Below are 19,578 nucleotides of genomic sequence, written 5' to 3'. Positions count from 1 at the left end.
AGAGGAAAAGGTATGGATTATCCTACGACATGTCGTCACAAACTCTTTTTGCAGAAATTAATTTTTACTCGGTTGCGACATCCATTTCGAGATGACCCAATATATACCTTCATTTGCCGAGCACTCATTTGAAGACAAATATACGTGTTTCACAACACCAATCGCCTCCCTCTTCTCTCAAATGCAACAGGTGCCAATAAAATGTTGTTGGCATTTTTGCGCAATGTTCACGCTAAAATGCAAATTGCCATGCACGTTGTAGTGCAAATTGTCTCACTTTCAGGTGTGGGTGACAATTATGTATTGTGAATTATGTTTCGGAAGCATGAGATTTGAAATCTTCAATTTCATTTCACATATAAGCTTTGTTTAACAACCCGCATTGATTGGGATTTTATTTTAAAAAAATGTCTTATAAAATCTTCAAGACAAAATGTTATTTTGTAAGCAAAAATCTTGCAATTTTGATGATTTTTTTACACTTAGCAAAAGAAGTTAAGTAACTCACATAAAAATGTAAGAGATTGTGTAAGAAGAATAGCAGAGTAAAGACAAAGGAATAGCGTAAGAAGAACAATATTCTATTTTATTCCTTTTATCAGTTTACACAGTTCTTTGCGCTTTTTGTTAATGTCTTTGATCCAATTTTTCCAAATTAAATTAAGAGAAATTCAGCTTTATAAAAACGATAAAAACATTCAAATGAAAAAGACTAAAAGCAGTGAAAAATCAGTGAAAAAAGCTTGAACTTTTCTAAGAAATCAGCGTCAAAGATATAGATTTGTGTGAGACATGCAAATATAATGAAGATTGGCGTGGAATTATTTCTTGTTTTAATTAAATTAACTCAAAACAGTGAAACTAATATAACACTATTAGACTCCGCGTGTGCGTCATAGATCACGTTAAAGCCAGGTTGTTTTCATTTGGGCTTATTTTACTCACTCTTCAAATTATTATTTAACCCTTTGATGACTAATCAGACAGCTTGGCAAAGACTTAAAAAACTCCAATAAGCTTCAAAAAATTAAATTATTAGATATTTAATTATTTTTTATCTGCCAAAATTTACAAATTAATTTTGTCGTCAGAGTTATCAGTCACACGGCGTCTCTATATTCGCAAGAATTTTCTAAAAAGCTTATAATTGAAACAAAATTATCACAGAATGTTTATATAAAATTGTGCTAGAAGAAAAAATTAAATAATTAGCAACAAAATATTAATTAGTGATCATAAATGTGGGAAATCCCAAACAACACGATTTTTTGCACTGATAAAAACGTCGCCCAGGTGAGAAAACTCTAAAGTTTTTGTGGTTCAATGAGAAAATCATTGAGAGCAGTGTGCTGCACATTGTTGCAAAAGATGCATTCCTATCTGATGATATCATTGATTTAGTGATGATATAGTTTTTGCTTGCAATGGTGGGAGGAGAATCTCCAACACATCCAGTTTCATTCACAGCCAGAAGGCGCAAAGAGAGCAAATTAACCGGGATTCACGAGTTTTCTTCATTTGACCCCCCTCCTCCTCTCAAGCAATTCGCACTGAGGTGAGGAGAAAAAGACACATAGCATAAGAATCGAGGTCATGCAATTCACTTCTTGATACATGATTGACTTGATGTATAAACTTCTTGAGCGTCCCCGTGCACTTTGAGAAAAAAAATAGTTGAATGATTTTAAACTTGGCCGAGTGCAAAGTTTGTGTTCATAATCTAATCTGTTTTATTTTTAATTAATAAGAATTAAAAGAAAATTGATGAAAAATCGTTAGAAATTATCTGATTGAGGTTTGAGAATTTTTTTGAATGATTTTTGAGTCAATTTTGGATAAAAAATAAATGAATTTTCTTTCAAATATTGATCGAAATTTTAAAATTTTATTCAGGAAAATTTTCTCAACCTCTTAGTTCCTTTAAATTTTAATTAAAGATCATAAAAACAAATAATAAACTTTTAATTTTCCTCAAGACGCTTCCTTACTTCAATACGTGTGTTACTAGAAAGTTCGCTCAGCTCAAGTGAAAACACTAAAACGTCGTTAGTTAAAGTTCATTATAAAAGAAAAAAAAACATATTACCTGAAAGCATCCAAAGCTCATTATATAGACATACATTTTGCACCATTTGGCCCCACCCACACCAATTTAATTCCAATAATTCCAAACAGCCCATATCGATAAATTACAGTCTTTCTCTTCTTGCAATGCTAACCATGCGAGTTTACATAGCAAAAATTCTGCAGAAAATTGCAGTGCAGGGCAGAACAATGATATGTATGTACATATAAAAGAAAAATCCACGTGTGCCAATTGAAATTCATAGGAATTTGCAATTTTTCCGTCAAATATTGCTGTGATTGTTTTGGGTCACAAGACATCGTGTAACTGGCAATTATGGATTAATAAATAATATTTAATGCTATACACGAGAGAGTCATTGTAATGCTTCAAGTGCTCCACTTATGCATTTTAGTGAGTAATATTTTTCTCTTAGTTTTACTCCATATTATTTTGAGGGGGTTTGTCAATTGGAAGCATGTATGTTGCTCTTGCCACAATGACTTGTTTGTAACGTAATGTAATCCATTGAATTTTTCCCGCTACGTCGTGCGCCGCGTGTGTAATGAAGAAGTTGAATGAAGCGAAGCCAAAAGTCTTTTCTTCGCATAGTAAAGCCACAACGCACAGTGTAAGAAGTATTTTAATGTACCAATTAATCATGCAGAAAGTGCATACTGACGTCTTCCAATAATTACATAGGAGAGCATAAAAAAAATTTCAACCGATTCTTTTTTTTTACATAAGCAATATTTTTTTTCTCTATTTTGCCGTATGAGTAGTATTACGTGAAATCTGATGATGACACTTGAGCACTGATCATAATCACGTGGGGAAGAGAGAGAGAGAGAGAAAGAAAAAAAAATCGCAGCTAAAAAGCAACTAACAATCGTCTCAATGGTTTAGAGCGTTTAAAGAAGGAGTTATGCAATTTAATAAGTCATTAAAGTTGATTTTTATGTGCGAACGTTATACAATAATGTCGATAGATTTTAGCAGCCGGATTCATACACCTCACCTCCTAATCAATCAATAATATTTTATGGTTTGATTCATTAAGTGCCCCTCTCTTCATATGGGGAGCTTCTTTGGGTCTCTTCCCGTATCACCATGCAATTTCTGCTTCAATGAAAGTCATTTTGTACTCAAAATGTTTTATTTTCTTGTTTTCACTGTGAGGAAAATTAAAAAATAAATTAATTCTAAATAATTTTTATATGTTTTTATTAATTTCTATATTATTTTTTTACACAAATTTTTGCAGTTCAAAAATTAAAAATTGGAAAAAAAACTTCAACCGTTTTAGACTCTAAAATAAGATCACAGAAGGATAACTCTTTTGCGGTTTTTGGGTCATAAGTAGACCCAAACATGAAACATCTTATTTTATCAATTTTTTTATGAATTTCATTGATTTTCCTAGTTAGAAATACATGTAATTCACGCAGAAGAAGTCGAAGAAGACGTTTTGCCTGAAAAATGTTCTCTGAGAGCATTTATAGAATAAATATCGTGAAAAAGATGGCATGTTTCAATGCTTTTATGTTTCATGTAGGACGCGAAAGGGTTAATGAAAAATATCTTGCACTTTCAATGACTTTCCTTCGCGACACTTTTCTCGTGTTTTTTTTCAGTCAAAGCGTTTTTCTTTGTCCTCTCTGTTTGAAAATAAAACTTTTCATGTTTGGCTCAGCACACATGACCCAATGAACGCGAAAGGGTTAATTATATTTCACGCATTCACCTTTCTTTTCCACAAAAGTGATCTTTGGCATTTTCTCGTGGCTTCTTTTCGCACCTTCATTGGACTATTGATCCAATTGATGATTCGAGAGGAAAGATTTCATCATATTATTGTGAAATTTCAACCAATAACACTAATAAATCAATATGATTCTCGCACGTAATTCGCATTGACGCAATTTTTAACCCCGAAAATGCACTATTTTTTGTAATAATATATAGATCCTAATTGATGTCTTCCCGAGAAAATACAATTTTGTTTGTATTTCCTCCAAAGCATTTTGGGCGAAATTTGTTTTGAGATCATTGCTCAAATTGTGTGTGAATTCCGCTTACAGCAGAGATTACCTTGAACGTCGTGTATGAATTTCTATTATTCAAACACAAACTCACTTTATCTTATTCCTTCAAGATCATTGAATTTTGTGGGTAAATGTTTAACCATCTCTTTGTCACATGCCTCGCTTTATTATACACCTCCCTAATTGTCTACCTACAATTCATAATGAATTTTGCATTGTGCCGTATTGTTGTGTAACGAGAAAAAAAAGCTCACAGATAATCTTATTCTTTGCGCGCGACAGTTTGCTTAGAAAAATGGCAAACAAGTTCAACTATAAAGCTCAACCTTATCACGCAAATTTTTATGTGCGGGGGTGTTATATTTATTTAAGAGAATTTGCTGAATTAATTCCAACATCAACATCAAAAAACGGTGTGTGAAGCTCCATGAATGAGGAAGATAATAAATCAACAAATAACGTATTTGTCCCAAAAAATTGTGTGCAAAATTTATGGTCAAATTTCACAATACAATAGCACATATGGGCGGTATAAACTGCATCTTGCTAGATAAATCTCGGAATTGTGAGAAGTATTTAGCACTGTGTGGTGCAATTAGAGCTATATACGTGCGCAATGTTCGGGGTAGAATAATTTTTGTAATTCAATTTAACTTTGTCATTATCAGTTTGCAAATATTAAAAGATTGCGGTCGTACACGCGCAAAATTTTTTTTTTTACACATATGTAAATACAGAGTATGGTATAGTGTCAAAAAACGATATCATTTTGTGGGTTTTAAGGTCATGTACCTTAGAAACTATATTCGCTTTTTGGTATAATTTTGTAAATTTTCAATAAATCTAAACCGAAAGAGGAATATTAAGGGTGTTGAAGCAGGGATAGGTTTTAGCATAGAGGAATGTGGACCAATCGGAACCTCTTAGTGTCATCTTTAATTCACTTTGACTGAAAACAGATTTGAATTCAAATGTGAGAATAAGAAAGGCATGAAATGGACTTATTATAGCAAAAAAAATGTTTTATTTTTCCGCACTATGTGGACCTTTGGAGGAGATCAAATCTTTTGATCAGAAAGTTAGGAAAAATTGTTCTTTTGAGCTTTTCAAATAATTTTTCCTTTGACTTCTTCATTGATCATTAGAAAATCATACGTAAAAATGAAATTTTATCTATCCAGCATATTCGCGATCGCACTGTGAAAGAAAATCTAATGAAAAAGAGATTTATTTCCTTTTAATTTTCTCTCACTACTAACTACATAAAAATCATTACAATGTGTAGAAGAATATCTTTTTGGTGTTTTAGGAAAAATTCCTTCCGATTGCGTCAGCCAAGGGAAGCGTCGAAAGCTTTGGCCCTAAAATTGAAAGGATGTGTTTGGGTTGACCTACCGTCCCTTGGCTGACGCAATCGGAAGGAATTTTTCCTAAAACACCAAAAACTTAAAACATCCCGTCAGTTTCCACTGGAGTAGAAGAATATCGTTTGAGAGCTTTGGAATTTAATTGCAAATCTTGCTTATCTACCACGACACTTGTCTTATCGATATTGAATGAATATTACAAAAAGTTTATTTTACCAATCATATCAAGCATATCAAGTATTTATTATTATGCACTATTGCAAGTTTTAAGTGTGTCGTATAACATTTTGCTTCTTTCCTTAATGAAATTTTAATGATATCTCCCACCAATGGAGCACCAGAAGCCGGTTGAGCTTTTATAAGAAAAAGAAGTAGTAAAATTTTGTTTAATCAAGAAATGAATTTTCTTGGTTTTTTTTTTGTAAGTAAATGTACTCAAATAAGATAAACATGAAAAGTATCGCGGGATCCGTGTGTTAATGAGAGGTGATTTAACAGTCAATAAACACTCAAAATATTGTTTTTTACTATTCGTTATTTAATGCAGAAGAATTTATTTAATTAAATGATAAAGAAGAATTGAAAATCAATTGAAAATTTATTACGGGTTTTTGTATTAAAGATAATTTGTTAAATCAAATGAAAGAAAATGCTGTAGTAATAAAATAAGCTTAAGTTGCATCATTTTTGGGTCACCTCTCTTTGGTGCGTTTGCCGGCTTTAATATTAATGTGCTGTGTGAAATAAAACAAATCAGGGAACTCACTAAAAAGTGTGTAAATAAAGACATAAGTAGTGATGGAAACGTTGCAAGATTTTCTAACCTCTAATTTTAGTATTTTGGTTTAAATTGCTAATTTTAATACCTCTAGTTTTCATAAATTCGTTAAAGAATTGAATTAAGGAATGAACAGACTCTAAAAAGACAAAAATATAATTTTTAAATCATAATGACAGAAAACTTTCGATAATGTAAAAATTATAGTTTCTCTTCTTAAAATTAATTTTCCCAAAAACTTTTTCAGTTCTGGAATGAAACCAATAAAATATTCAATCGAAGGATTAGTTACAATTAGAAGTTTCTTTTATAAAGGTTATGTTCGTTACTTATCAGAAACGCCATATACTTTTTACCTTACGTTGGTTCATTACCGTATAAGCCGTATAGGTAAAAAAAAAGGAAATTGCTCTTACATTTTTAAAGATTTTTGTGTAATGTTCCGCATCTTTTTCTTATTAAAATTATTGAAAAAAAAAACGTTAAACATAGGTACTTCTGTTATTCTTATTTACCTAATACGCTTACGAGGCTTACTCTTAAAGTTTCCTTTACAATCTTTAGTAAGGCCCTTAAATATTTTTTTAAGAAATATTCTATAAAAAATACAATTTCAATTTGAAATATTTCTAATGAGAATTCTTCTGAATCTACTTTATATAGTGTCTTGTATTGATAAAATGATAATCGTACACATTGTAGCAAAAAAAAGATAGCGTAAAGCGCTTGAATGAAATAAATTTAAAGAAAAACAAGATTAATTAAAAATGTGGGAAGTTTGAGAAGATAGCGATGTATTAGTTGTATTGTATTGTTGTCTGTGAAGTCTAGAATGATTTTTAGAAAATTATTTCTGCAAATAAATTCCTCTACGCCCAATGGACATTTGCAAATAGACAAGTTCGTCATGTGTGTGCACAGAGGACGGAAACAATGTGGGAAATTTTTCTTGTATGGATCACCAAGAAGAAGAAAAAATTCTCATTGTTTGCATTTCTTCTATTATGAAGTTTATTTGCTTATTTTTTGCGCTCTTAGGCACATCTCTTTCAATTGTCTCGAAGAATTTTCTTATGACGAAAAAATGTTTTTTTTTCTTCTTCGTTTTTAACAGGAGAAGGTTGTGTGGAGAAACCCATGTCGACGCTATGGCGAAATTATGTGCAACACTACAAGCCCGAAGTTGTAATGAGGATCAAGGTGTCCTCGTCGGGTCTCAAGGCGACCACAAAGCAGCACGGATTGACTGAGTACTGGAGTCATCGGATAACACACTGTGCAGCTCCGGAGAACTTCCCAAAAGTCTTCTGCTGGATCTATCGCCACGAAGGGAGGAAGCTGAAGCACGAACTTCGGTGTCATGCCGTACTTTGTTCCAAAGAATCCATCGCCAGAGATATTTCTGTCACACTACAGGTGAGATTTTTGCCCACAATCGCGACACTATCTAAATTAGCACACCAATTTCGTGTTCATGCTCACGCGAAGATGATAAGTGTGAGAATTCTCAATTCTAAATGCGATTAGCACTTTCTGTCTCTTTTTTTGCAATGCAATTAAATACCTCAATCACGATTGATCTTTCATTGCTTATTAGTTTGTATTTTAAATTCTCACGATTAATGAAGACATGCCAATTAGAGGATGTTGCCAAGAGAATATAAGTACGAGGAATATTTATTTTTAACTTCCCCCTAAGCTGGGTGATCGCTGTGAGTCTTTTCCATTGAATATGCAATGTAATTTAAATTGAAAAGTCAAGTTTACTTTTGCAATTTTATAAAGCTGAAAATAATGAATTTATTTGGACAGTAGAGTAAAGAATAAAATCGTTCTAATTGTAATTTTGTGGAGAATCAAAAATGAATAAGAAATCGCCAAAAAGACTTTTTATTTTCCCTTGGAATTAGCTAGATAAAGGGCCTTATTCAGCAATCAAGAAACCCTGAAATTCGCTTGAAATTTCAAGATTTCAAGCGAATTTCAAGGCTTTCTTGGTCGCTGAATAAGACCCAAGAATGTTACAATTGTCCCATTGATTGAATAAAATATTCACGCTGATGTTTTATCAATGCTTGATCGATGTTTCACAAGAAATTTATGAAACATTTTTTAAATATGAAACTCTGTTATAAATCTGTGAGGAGTAGAAGAGTTTCTGACATAAATTTTAGCATAAAGAACTATCATTTTCATTCATGTTTAAATTTTTAGTAGATAAATTTTAAAGATTAAAAAAATTATTGAAATAATATGAAACAAGAATATAAAACATGAATGAAACTTATTTATTTATTTTTGTCAAAATACAAACTTCATTGAGGAAGAAATGATTAAAAGAATTATTTAGAAACAATTCCTCGTGAACTCCTTCGCGTTTTTTGGGTCATACGCTGACCCAAACGTGAAACATTTTATTTTTTCAATTATTTATGAATTTAATTGTTTTTCCAAGTTACTAATGCATCAAATTCACGCAAAAGGGGCCAAAGAAGAAGTTCTGACTGCGAAAAGTCTTCTGAAAACATCCACAGTATAAATATCGTGATAAAAGAGTGCATGTTTCAATGTTTTTATGTTTCACGTTGGACGCGAAAGGGTTAAAACACAATCGTAAATGTTTCATGCACTTCAAGAAGAAAAAAACTTTTGTAGTTGCGTCAATGTTGTAACTTTTGGATAAATCATTGCATTGTGACAAGGGAAAACGAAAATTCTCTTTGGTGATTTTTAGCCCTTTCGCGTCCACGTGAAACATTGAAACATGAGCTCTTATCACGATATTCTGTGGATGTTTTCAGATGACGTTTCTCACTCAAAACGTCTTCTTTGGCCTCTTTTTCGTGAATTTGATGCATTTATAACTTAGAAAATCGATTAAATTCATAATATAATTGAAAAAATAAAATGTTTCACGTTTGGGTCGACATATGACCCAATGGACGCGAAAGGGTTAAACTTTTTGCTAAACCTCCATTATATTTGCCCTGTGTGTATTTCCTTAAAGGAGGTCATGACCCCTATACTAAAAATGCTCTTTTTAACAAACTCATCTTTTTTTTTTCTTTCATTTTTGTGTGAAAGAAAAGTAAACTAATAGGCTAAACATTTGAATTTATTAAGAAACAAATTGTAAGAAATGTTTATTTATATACAGAAATATACATATCTGCATTATTTCTGTGTAGCCCCAAAGAAAAGAGAGATAACGAAATTTTATTGATTCAACTGCACAAAGATATGAGGAGAGTAAATGATAGCGAATGATAAAGAATTGCGCATAAATGGGAGAAAAGTAAAGATTAATTATTTTCTCAGAAAGCCCCAAAAAAAAAAAGAATTGCGAAGAACTAAATTAATAATAAAATAAGCAAAGAGGAATAGAAGCAAAATATAATATTGCACAACTGTATTCAATTTTATTCCATAGTGTTGTGTAAGAAATTTTGCCTCAAATATTTCCTTTCTTAACCCATATTTCCTTTCGTGTGCATTTTAGAGGGAAATTTTGCACATAAATTGAATATTTTCCTCTTTATTCTAATGCAAAAAAAAAAACGCGAAGAAATAAATTAATGAAATTCTTCGAATTTTTTTTCTCTTTCAAACAGAATAACCTTTTCAAGGCACTCAAGGAATTTCGGCAGGATAAAATTTCACGACAGAACGCCAGGTTGAGTCTGGCAAATTCTGTGTATGACAATCCCACAATACCACGGCGAAAGATGCTGCTGAGTGTGGGTGGGAATAACTACAAACCCCCGCTGGAGAGATCAAAATCAGCTCCAAAATTGATGGCCATCGAGGAGGATGTTGGTGAAGAGGAGGGTGCTGCGAATGAGACTGAAACGACCGATACGAGGGCATGCTGCCGCGAGGATTCCCTGTACCCAGCCATGACATTGGGCAAGCGGAAATGTCGCCGTGGGCACTCAATTCGTCGTACCGGAAGACGTGGTGTCAGCTTCAAGATGCCAATAATGGAGGAGAATAACAATGACTGCACTGAGGAGGAGCTCTATGGGCAGATGGATACCAAAAATAGTTTTAAGACATCCACCAATGGGGGTGGTAGTGATGAGGATTTCGACAGTTTACTCGGCAATGAACCACTTATTGGGGAACTAATGTCGCTGTTTGAGATGAAATTGCGACCACCACCAAAGACACTGAGTCTGTCGGATCTTCTGGATGCCGATGATGCAGATCGGCCCGCAACACCCGTTAAGATGAACCGAAGTCTCGATGCTCTCGATAAGTACTCAGATTCCGAAGATGAGGGGACGTGTTTCAATCAGAACGACATCCTCGCAATGCTGCGCAAGGAATCGGTGAGATGTTCAAGCCCTGATAGTCAAACGAATGAACTCTACGGGGCACTGCGACAGCGATCGGGGTCACCGTTGAGACTCAACGAATCCCTGCGTAGTCATAAATTAACCCCCGTGGCGGCGGGGGAGAGCGATGAACCGCAACATCCGGGCAAGAAGGTGGCACTTGAATCTCCACCAGCTATGCTGCGTCTATCTACGGGCCTGGTGCACCTGGACAGCGATGAGGGGAGCATCTCAAGTGGATGCGAAACAGCGAGTACAGTTACAGCCAATACGGATGAGATGAATGCCAAAAATACCTCCGTGGAGGATGATGTGGTACTCCTGGAGCCAGTTGGGGAGAAGAATTCCCTGGAGGAGCTACCCCAGGCATACCGACGAAGTGTCACCTTCCCGCCTGACCTGAAATCCCTCGACCCCATTGACTCTGATTCGGAATTCAGCGATGAATCTGGATTCAGTGATTTCCAGGAGAACTCCCACAAGACTCGCAGCAAAGCCATCGTAGCTTAAAGATAGTTACCGCGTGCAAATGTTGGGGAGTTTTTAAATGCAAAAAAGGAGCATCTCTATAAAAGAATTCGTAGACGAAATTTATTTAAAATTTATATTTTTTCAGCATAGGCGTTGTGATAGTCATACCTAGTAAAGGAGGGGGATTAGTTTTTGTATAATGAATGCCCCCTCGTTGAAATGCTGTTATCATAAAATTATTTAAAATGCATGGGTAATGTTTCCTGATATTCTTGTTAGACTGCTGCACGTTGTTAAGTTGTGAGGAGAGAGAGAGAGAGAAGGTGAAAAAATTAAGTAATAACCGCATAGATGTAATAATTTGGAACATTTGACCTTTCGATGTAATAGAAGAGATTGGCAGAATATGTGAGAAAATAATGTAGAGAAGAAGTTTAATTTAAAAAAAAGTAGTAGAGGATCATATTTAGTTGCGGGAGGGGGTTGGGCAGTGAAACCAAATAATCATACTGGAAGAAAACTCAAAAAAAAAACTTCAAACTAATTTTCGTAAGATTTGTTACTAAAGTACATTGTTTATTTTTTTTGGAGGAAATTACACAATGTTTTTTTTTAAAGAAAATAAATAAACTATTATAGCTATATATTATATATTGTACCTTCAACAAAAATGGAATCTTGTATTCAAACAAAATAAATTTTAATGTATGTACCTCTCTATTTTGGTGCTTTTCCGTTTCTCACTGGAAATTTCTCACCACATCACGCAAGCCCGGCTCGATTAAAAAAATCCCTCAAATGTCATGAGATGAATGTTTTTGCTGCATTTTCTTGGGAGAACTCCGCTGATGTTTTTCTTTCGTGTTTGATAATTTATCAATTGCTCTCAGGTAATGATTTTTGCATGATTTCCCTTTTTTTGTACATTAGTAATGAGAAGACTAACGAGGGAGGCGACATTGCTTTATTTTAGTGAAGCCAAGCAAATTAATGGCGGACTATTTGTTGCAAAATTCCACTTTGTGTCATTAGCGCCTCTCGTGGCGACACTTTTGCAATATTTTTTGCAATATCTTTGCTACAGGGGGTAGACAAAGACTCTATTTCCATAGGAATTCACTGCTCACTCGCTGAGACACCCAGGAAAATACTTCAATCTGAAAAAATCCACCACCACTGGATAGATAATTTAATATTCTATCGATTGATAGCTTTTGAGGGGTGTCTCACGAAGATTAATGCATTAAAACTGATTTTTAAAATTTTGATGCATTTTTTGAAAATAAAGTGACGTCATTTTCTTCCTTTAATTTCTCTGCAATCCGTCCGCCATTATTTGCTGTGTTCGGGTAAAAAAGGGCTTTGTCTACCCCCTGCTTTGCTAATTTTAAAGATTCAAAGGTTCAGATTGAGATGCTGTAAGGATAAGAGTTTTCTTCAAGCTATGTATCAATCGTTGATTCACCCATTGCCAATTTTGCCGCCATCTTGATAATTTTAATAATATGAGAGAGGAAAGAGCAAGTCGTGTTCAATCGTCCGTATACTGTGACCAAAACACTTACGCGCATTACTATTGGGGTAGGTGATCGACCCCATAGAATTTTTCGCAAAAAAGCAAATTCATTCTGTCAACTGAGCTTTAATAGACTCCTTGGTACTCCCTAAGAAGTCTTTTGTCCATTTTAGGCCACAAAAATAAATTTTAAGTGGATTTTTTTGATGATTTTTGTAATAAATTGTTTTTGAGGTTAGAATCTTCTAGAAAGAGACAAAGAGTGACAAAGCGAAGAGAAAATGGAATAAATTTGACCGTTACACCAATTTTTGTTAATAACTTTTTCTTCTGGTGGTCAGATTGACTTCAAATTTTTACACAATCTTCTCAGATAACCAAGGAACTTATTTACAGAAGCTTGGTTTTATACCTCTAATAATTAAGCGGCAATTATTCAAAATATAGCACTGGGGTCGGTCACCTACCCCTCACAGTATACGGAGGGTCAAATGTTGTGATTTATGGTTATTTTTTGACGTGGTTTTTGTCCATTGAACGCCCTGAGGAAGGACTTAAACAGTCCGAAACGGCGGCCTTTAATAAAATTTAGGTAACCGAGTTCAGACCGAAAATTCGATCTCTAAGAAACCCATAAAATGAAATTTTACTTATTTTCTTCATTATAAGAAAAATTGAAAATTCTGAAATTTAGGAAAAAAAATTTTATAAATTATTTATGAGCCTTGAAAAGTTAAGCCACCATCTTTAAAAAGATTAATTTGTTTCAAAATGGTGGCCGAAAGGTAAATCATCTTGATCATCTATAAAGTTATTCTGGTTGATGATCTTTACATTAAAATATCTAAATTAATCTCTCTAACTTTTGTAAAATGTGTAAGAAAATAAAGAAAATAAATATTTTTAAGATGGCGGAATAATGAGGGGAGAGATTATCTTCGCAGACTTTTATCCTTGAAAATAATATAAAATTTAACCCTCTAACTCTTTGAATGCCTCAGATGTTGCAAAGAATAGTTTAGGTAAAGGTAGAAGATCAAATAATTTAAGAATTTATTTAAAATTTCATTAATTTTCCTCAAAAATTACAATCTTCTGATTCTTCAAGAATATTTTCTTGAGGAATTTAGCACAATATTTTTTGTCGTGATCACCAAGGTTTTATTTCATATTAAATGTGTTATAAAACAGAACTTCCCAAATCTCTTCTTAAACAAGTTTTTGCGGAAAATCAAGGGTGATCATATGATCTTAAGTGATCGTGCAAAAAACTACCTACTTGGCAAGAATAAAATGTTACAACGAGACGGACGAGACGCGGCGGCGAAAAAAAGAGACGCCAAGAAAACATTTGGAGAAATAACAGCAAAAATCTCTCGTCAATCATTTTTAGGTCTATTTTTATCCTTTTTGATTTTATCGTTCTTTTGATCAATGAAAAAGAAAAATAAACAAAACTTTAATCAAAGGAATGATTCGTCAAGCTTCCGCACCACGCCATCTACACGGAGAGCTTTAGTTGAACTAGTTTTGGTTAAAGCAAAAAAAAAAGAGGTAAAGTACGATCACTTCTTGTGACGTTTAATGATCGTGGGTGAAGATGATTGTGTCTTGTTAGCACAGAGGCGTGAAAAGGTAGAAAACAATAGCCTAATTCAACTTAAACTAGTATGCTAATCACCATTTGGCTTAAATCTCTTAAATAATCATAAATAGCTGGCTATAACAGCCATAGAAGCGTGTCCTGATTAAGCAAGAAATATTATTCTTCACTAATTTGTTTCTTTTCCATGATCATAAAGAGAAAGTTTTCTTGTTGGAATAATTCGTTAACTTTTCGATGTTTTGTTTTCAAATTGATGATCACGATCACTAAAAATAATTCTATGTGTGCCTGAGCTGTATGATCGAGAATTATTGTGTCTTTGATAAAACATCGAAAAAGTTTGAAATATCGCGAATATCTCGCGAAGCTTTCAACAAGAAAACTTTCTTATAATCATAAAGATCGTCAAAATTTACAAAAAATATTGAGAATTTGTTACCATTCTGGCTGCATCTATTCAGACTTCTTTCTTCGGTTTCATTTGCAATCCTTGCGATGTTCTTCCACAAACTTTCTCAATGTGTTATCCAAATACACAAACCCACTTAATCGTATAGTTGGGACACATAAGATCACTTCTTTGTCGATTAAGAAAACATAGAAAACGAGAAAAAGCAACGATATTTCGAGAGTAAAAGCTCAGATGAAGCTTTCAATGTTTGGCAAACTTCTCAACCTTGTTCATTGACCTACATTTCCCCATAGCAAGGACGCACTCACACAAACCCACTAAATCTTAAGCTTGTATTCGAACTCTCTCACACAAACAAAAAGCATTTCTTTCGCTTAAGAATTTCTGTATTGTCACTCTCTTCTATTTTCTCCGCATACAAACGGCGGCGGGTGTCCAAAGAATACACATAAAAGAAATTTTAAAAAATCTGACTTGAGAAAAGTACAAATATATAGAGAAAATAACCAACACGATCGCACTTTTTCTCCAATATATGGGGTTTAATTGAGGTGAAAAAAGGTGTACTTGAGAAATTTAAATGCTAAAACTGTTATTTAAATTTGACTGGAGTGTGAAGATGAGGAGAAAAAAAATTGGGGACATTTCTTTTAACTCTTGAGACCTTAATCATATTTGCTGCAATGTTTTCTTCTCTATGTGTACACAACACTGAAGAAGATGGGAAAAAGAGGAAGGGATTTTTATACACTTTACTTTTTTTCTGCATTAGTTTTTGTGTTTTATTTCTTTTGTCTTCATCTCTGTGTTAAATTCATTGCGGAGCTAATCTGGCCCCTCCAGGGGGAGGGAGGAAATTTTCGGTATGAGAGCTTTTCTGCGGATTTGCACTGCAGAGAGACAGTATATAGGTAGGTAGGTACACGCGAGAGATCATAGGTAAAGTCCACCAGTTCCGCCCTATTTCTTCATGGCGCGACAATTAACATCCGTCTTTTGTCTCTCGGCAAACTCTTAACAATTCTTTCCACTTTGGCAAATAAGAGTCCACAGAGCAAAGCTGCTGTGTACGACTTTACTGGACAACTTGACAAGCTCTTTTTCTTCCCCTTCACACGCCCCATGCGAAAGAAATTGTGTGGGAAATTGCAACGAGACGCTACCATCGTTTAACTACATATATAGACACACTCCAAACACTTTAGATACATGTAATTAATTCCGTAGTAAAATGTTGTTTCATCAATTTGATACGCCTATAAATTTATTAGTTTTTTTTGTGCAAATAAAATTCTCAGGCAGTGGTCTTCATGAAGAGAATTTATGGTCTCCAACGAAAATCATCGTTTCCATCCAACAAAAAAAACTAATCTACATTCTATCTCAAGCTCTTCATTCACGTGATTTCATTAAAAAAAAATATATAGCCTCTAAAATAGATATTATTTCTCAATTTATTGTGAAAGAATAAATAATGGAAAAATAAAATGTTTCAATATTTTACACCCTTCAGTAAACAATACCAATGATTTTTCCAATAGATATTCAATATAATTAATTTTCTTATATAGAATTCTTACATGCAAAGTCCTACAAGTATTTCAAAACGCCCCACCAATGTTTAAAACAAAAAGGAAATCTATTTAGAGAAGAAGTGCAAAACATTTTGAAAAGAACTTTGTTTCAATTGCAAAATTCTCATCACGCAGAACATTTTCTTCCTCTTCCATATTTCGTATTTTTTTTGTTTAACTTGATATATAAACAACTTGCAAGAATTATTGCAAAATTTACTTTTAACTAATATTCTAATTATAATGCAATTTCAAAATTAATTGATTGTTATGCTGTTGAGCATGATCGAGCAGGACAAAGGGTTAATAAACTCATTAGTTTATTTGCAAAAGAATTTTTTAATTTTATTTCTATACATTTCTAGAGTTTTATGCTGAATTTTTATGAATAAATCTATTAATATACATATGTAATCGAAAATAATTCATTCTTTGATTTTAAAAGCTTTAAATGAATATAACATAATAATTAAAGATAAATCTATTACTTTTTAAATAGGTATAAATTAATGTTCATCCTGTTATCTACTTGTCGTTAAATTTAAGATATGTGTGTTAACCCTTTCGTGTCCAATGTGAAACACAAAAACATTGAAACATACGCTCTTTTATCGCGAGTTTTATTCTGTGAATTTTTTAGAGGACTTTTCTCAGTCGTCTTCTTTGGCCTATTTTACGTGAATTTGATGGATTTGTAGCATGGAAAAACAATTACATTCTTAAATAATTGAAAAAATAAAATGTTTCACGTTTGGGTCAACGTATGACCCAAAAAACTTGAAAGGGTTAAAATAGGGCTTTCATTTTCCGGAAAACAACTTTTAGATCTTTGCTTATACGGAAGCTTAAAGATAAAGCTTTTTTTTCGACGAAATGAGTTACAAAAAAATTCATTTAATTATTAAAATTCATATTTTTCAAATAAATAGTTTACCCAACGTACTACTTTCAAGGACTTAGAAGATAAGGCAAACTTCTGAGCAAATCATTCGATTCTTCAATCCTATCTCAAACCATGGTATTTAGATGAATTTTTTTCTTAATTGATCAAATTCTTAATTCTTAATTCTCTGCAAAGGACTTATATCTTTCAACACAAATACTGAAAAGGATGTATTAAAAAAAATAATTGTTTAATGAATTTCTTGCTTACCTTTTATAGAGAATCAGGTATGCTAACCACTAGACAACGAAAAATACTTATCTTAAGAATGTTATTTAGTTCTCCAACAAAAATCCTCAATGCCTGAGGAATAATGAAACATTATTCTTATTCTTTTCTCAATCCTTTACAAAATTGCATGTATTTTGATTATTTCCTCGAATGTGTCTCATACCGAAATAAACTCCTGAATTAACTCCTTTTACTAAAAATGGAAAAAAAAACTTTAAAATTTTCCTTAAATCTCCACTGACTGTGATAGTAATAGAGCGTGATTATGGACACGAATTTGGACAAACTAATATGGAAAATTTCTAGCCTTTAAATAGACAAAGATCTCAATGAAACACGCCTTCCGGAATGATTGTTTTTTCAATTTGATTTTTGTTTTTCATTTGAAGGAATCTACACGATGAATCTGATAGAACTGATTTCTGATGGAATCATCAAATTTTTTTTGAAAAAACAGTAAAATCCTAAAATCAAAGCTACAACGAGGAGGGTGTGCACAAGTGCTTGATATTTTGGGAGATTCTTCTCAACAAGAATGGCAGTCAACGTCAATTTTTTCCAATGAGTATGCACAATTTGTGCGAACATTAATCATTTTCGCACACTATGCCTCTGTCCGTGCTCCCTTTTTGCACCATTTCTGGCACTTGGTGGGGCTCATTAGGAATGATTGTGGCAAATTTTCATTAATTTCCTCTCCTCACCTTGCTGGCTTTTGCTGCCACTTGTGCCATATTACATGAACACCTCATACACTTGTTCTTTTTCAGCAATTTCTGTGTTAATTTTAAGAGACGAATTGAGATCTAACGGTAAATAACTTTTACTTTTGCATTTTTACACACCATCTTGTAAGAAAAGCTTTTGTTGCTCTTTCGCAGTGGAAGCGCGATGATGATTGAGGTGAGACGCAGACATGGGGAGGCGATCAAATGTTGCTTTTTTCTGTTTCTCTAAAAAAAAAATTTAATAATCTTCTCAAAATGACTTTTTGTGTCTCGATTTTTTCTTCATTCCTTCTTCAGTTCTCTTTACCGACTTATTGAGATTGTTTTAAATGAAAAATTGCGCGCTCTCAATTTCATTTGGAGAGAAGTTGCAATTTTCTTCCCCTTTTTTTCCAAGCACAATTTTAAATTAATTTTTATTTCTTTTCCTCTCCACTTGAACGTACCATCCTTAGCTAGCCGTGGTTAATACTGTTAGAGTCTCCCATATAATAACTACTAATTATTTCACACTGCGCGTCTCTGTGTCGTCAGAGAAACTTTCTTTTCCCCCACAGAGATTCCAAAGCAGCTCGTGATGGATGCACTACGATTTTCAATGTTTTTCCCTCCGTGTTGTCTTTGCCGTGGTGCAAAAGAAGGCAGCCCATATGACTAAGAGACTTGCAAACTTTGTGATATTAGAGATGGAAAAATATGGCTGATGAAATTATTATTATTTTTTTTTGTGTTTCTGCTCCCTAAACACCTCTTTGCAGAGCTTTATCGTGGCTTTATCACATGACATCATCAATTTGATGGTGAGCATTGTGGAAAATTTGCAATATATTTCAATAAAACATGCAAGTTGTGCATCGATGGTTAAAAATAATTTCATAATTCGTGCTCGAAGAAGGCAACGGGCACATAAATTCTTACATTTGCCAATTTACCGCAGCTAACGCAACAAATCAATCAGCACAAAATAGCTCCAATTTGCGCTTTAACAAATAATTCTTCAATTTAAACCTACTCAAAGGACTTTATTCATTTTGAGGCTCACAAAAAAAATTAATTTAACTAAAATTTTGCGAGGAAACTTCGAAAAGGTTTACTTAAAAGGGATTTGTTTGGGAAACTTAAAATTTTAATGAAATTTCATTTCGAACTTTTTAGAAAAGTCAATTTGCAATCGCAATCCTTGAAAGATGGGCTTAGATTTATAGAGATTAGATTTTTAGAGTCTTCGTAATTATTTTTCTATCCTAGAGACTCCAAATGAAATAATTAGATAGACGCAACAGAAAACGTCTGGGTTAAGTAGCTTATTAAGACCCTTCTAAGCAAAATCTTTTCTTTTCTTTTAATACTTTCTCATTTACAAGAAAAAGGGATAGTGTGATTTGTGAAACAGGTCGAAACATAGCCGTTCTCCCCTAGGCCCTGATAGAAAAATTATATATCTCCTGTAAATTTTTCAAACGAGTCATAAATAAGGGAATAGTCTCCTTTATTTTAAAAGGACT

At 33.3% G+C, this 19,578-nt stretch overlaps 1 protein-coding gene across 2 annotated transcripts in view; it reads left to right on the top strand.

Annotated features, from left to right (window-relative positions):
- The window catches only part of LOC129786432 (uncharacterized), a 49,458-nt gene extending 37,675 nt beyond the window's left edge, over window positions 1–11,783 (top strand). For both annotated transcript variants that reach the window (XM_055821459.1, XM_055821458.1), the window contains exons 3-4: window positions 7,370–7,671; window positions 9,867–11,783. In XM_055821459.1, coding sequence (XP_055677434.1) covers window positions 7,370–7,671; window positions 9,867–11,102 — 1,538 coding nt within the window. In that variant the 3' untranslated portion in view covers window positions 11,103–11,783. The remainder of the gene's footprint in view (window positions 1–7,369; window positions 7,672–9,866) is intronic.
- Window positions 11,784–19,578: the final 7,795 nt, after the last annotated feature.

This window comes from Lutzomyia longipalpis, chromosome 1 (assembly GCF_024334085.1).
Source record: "Lutzomyia longipalpis isolate SR_M1_2022 chromosome 1, ASM2433408v1".
Lineage (NCBI taxonomy): Eukaryota > Metazoa > Arthropoda > Insecta > Diptera > Psychodidae > Lutzomyia > Lutzomyia longipalpis.
Note: the sequence above shows the minus strand (reverse complement) of the source record. Positions and strands in the feature narration are given on the sequence as shown.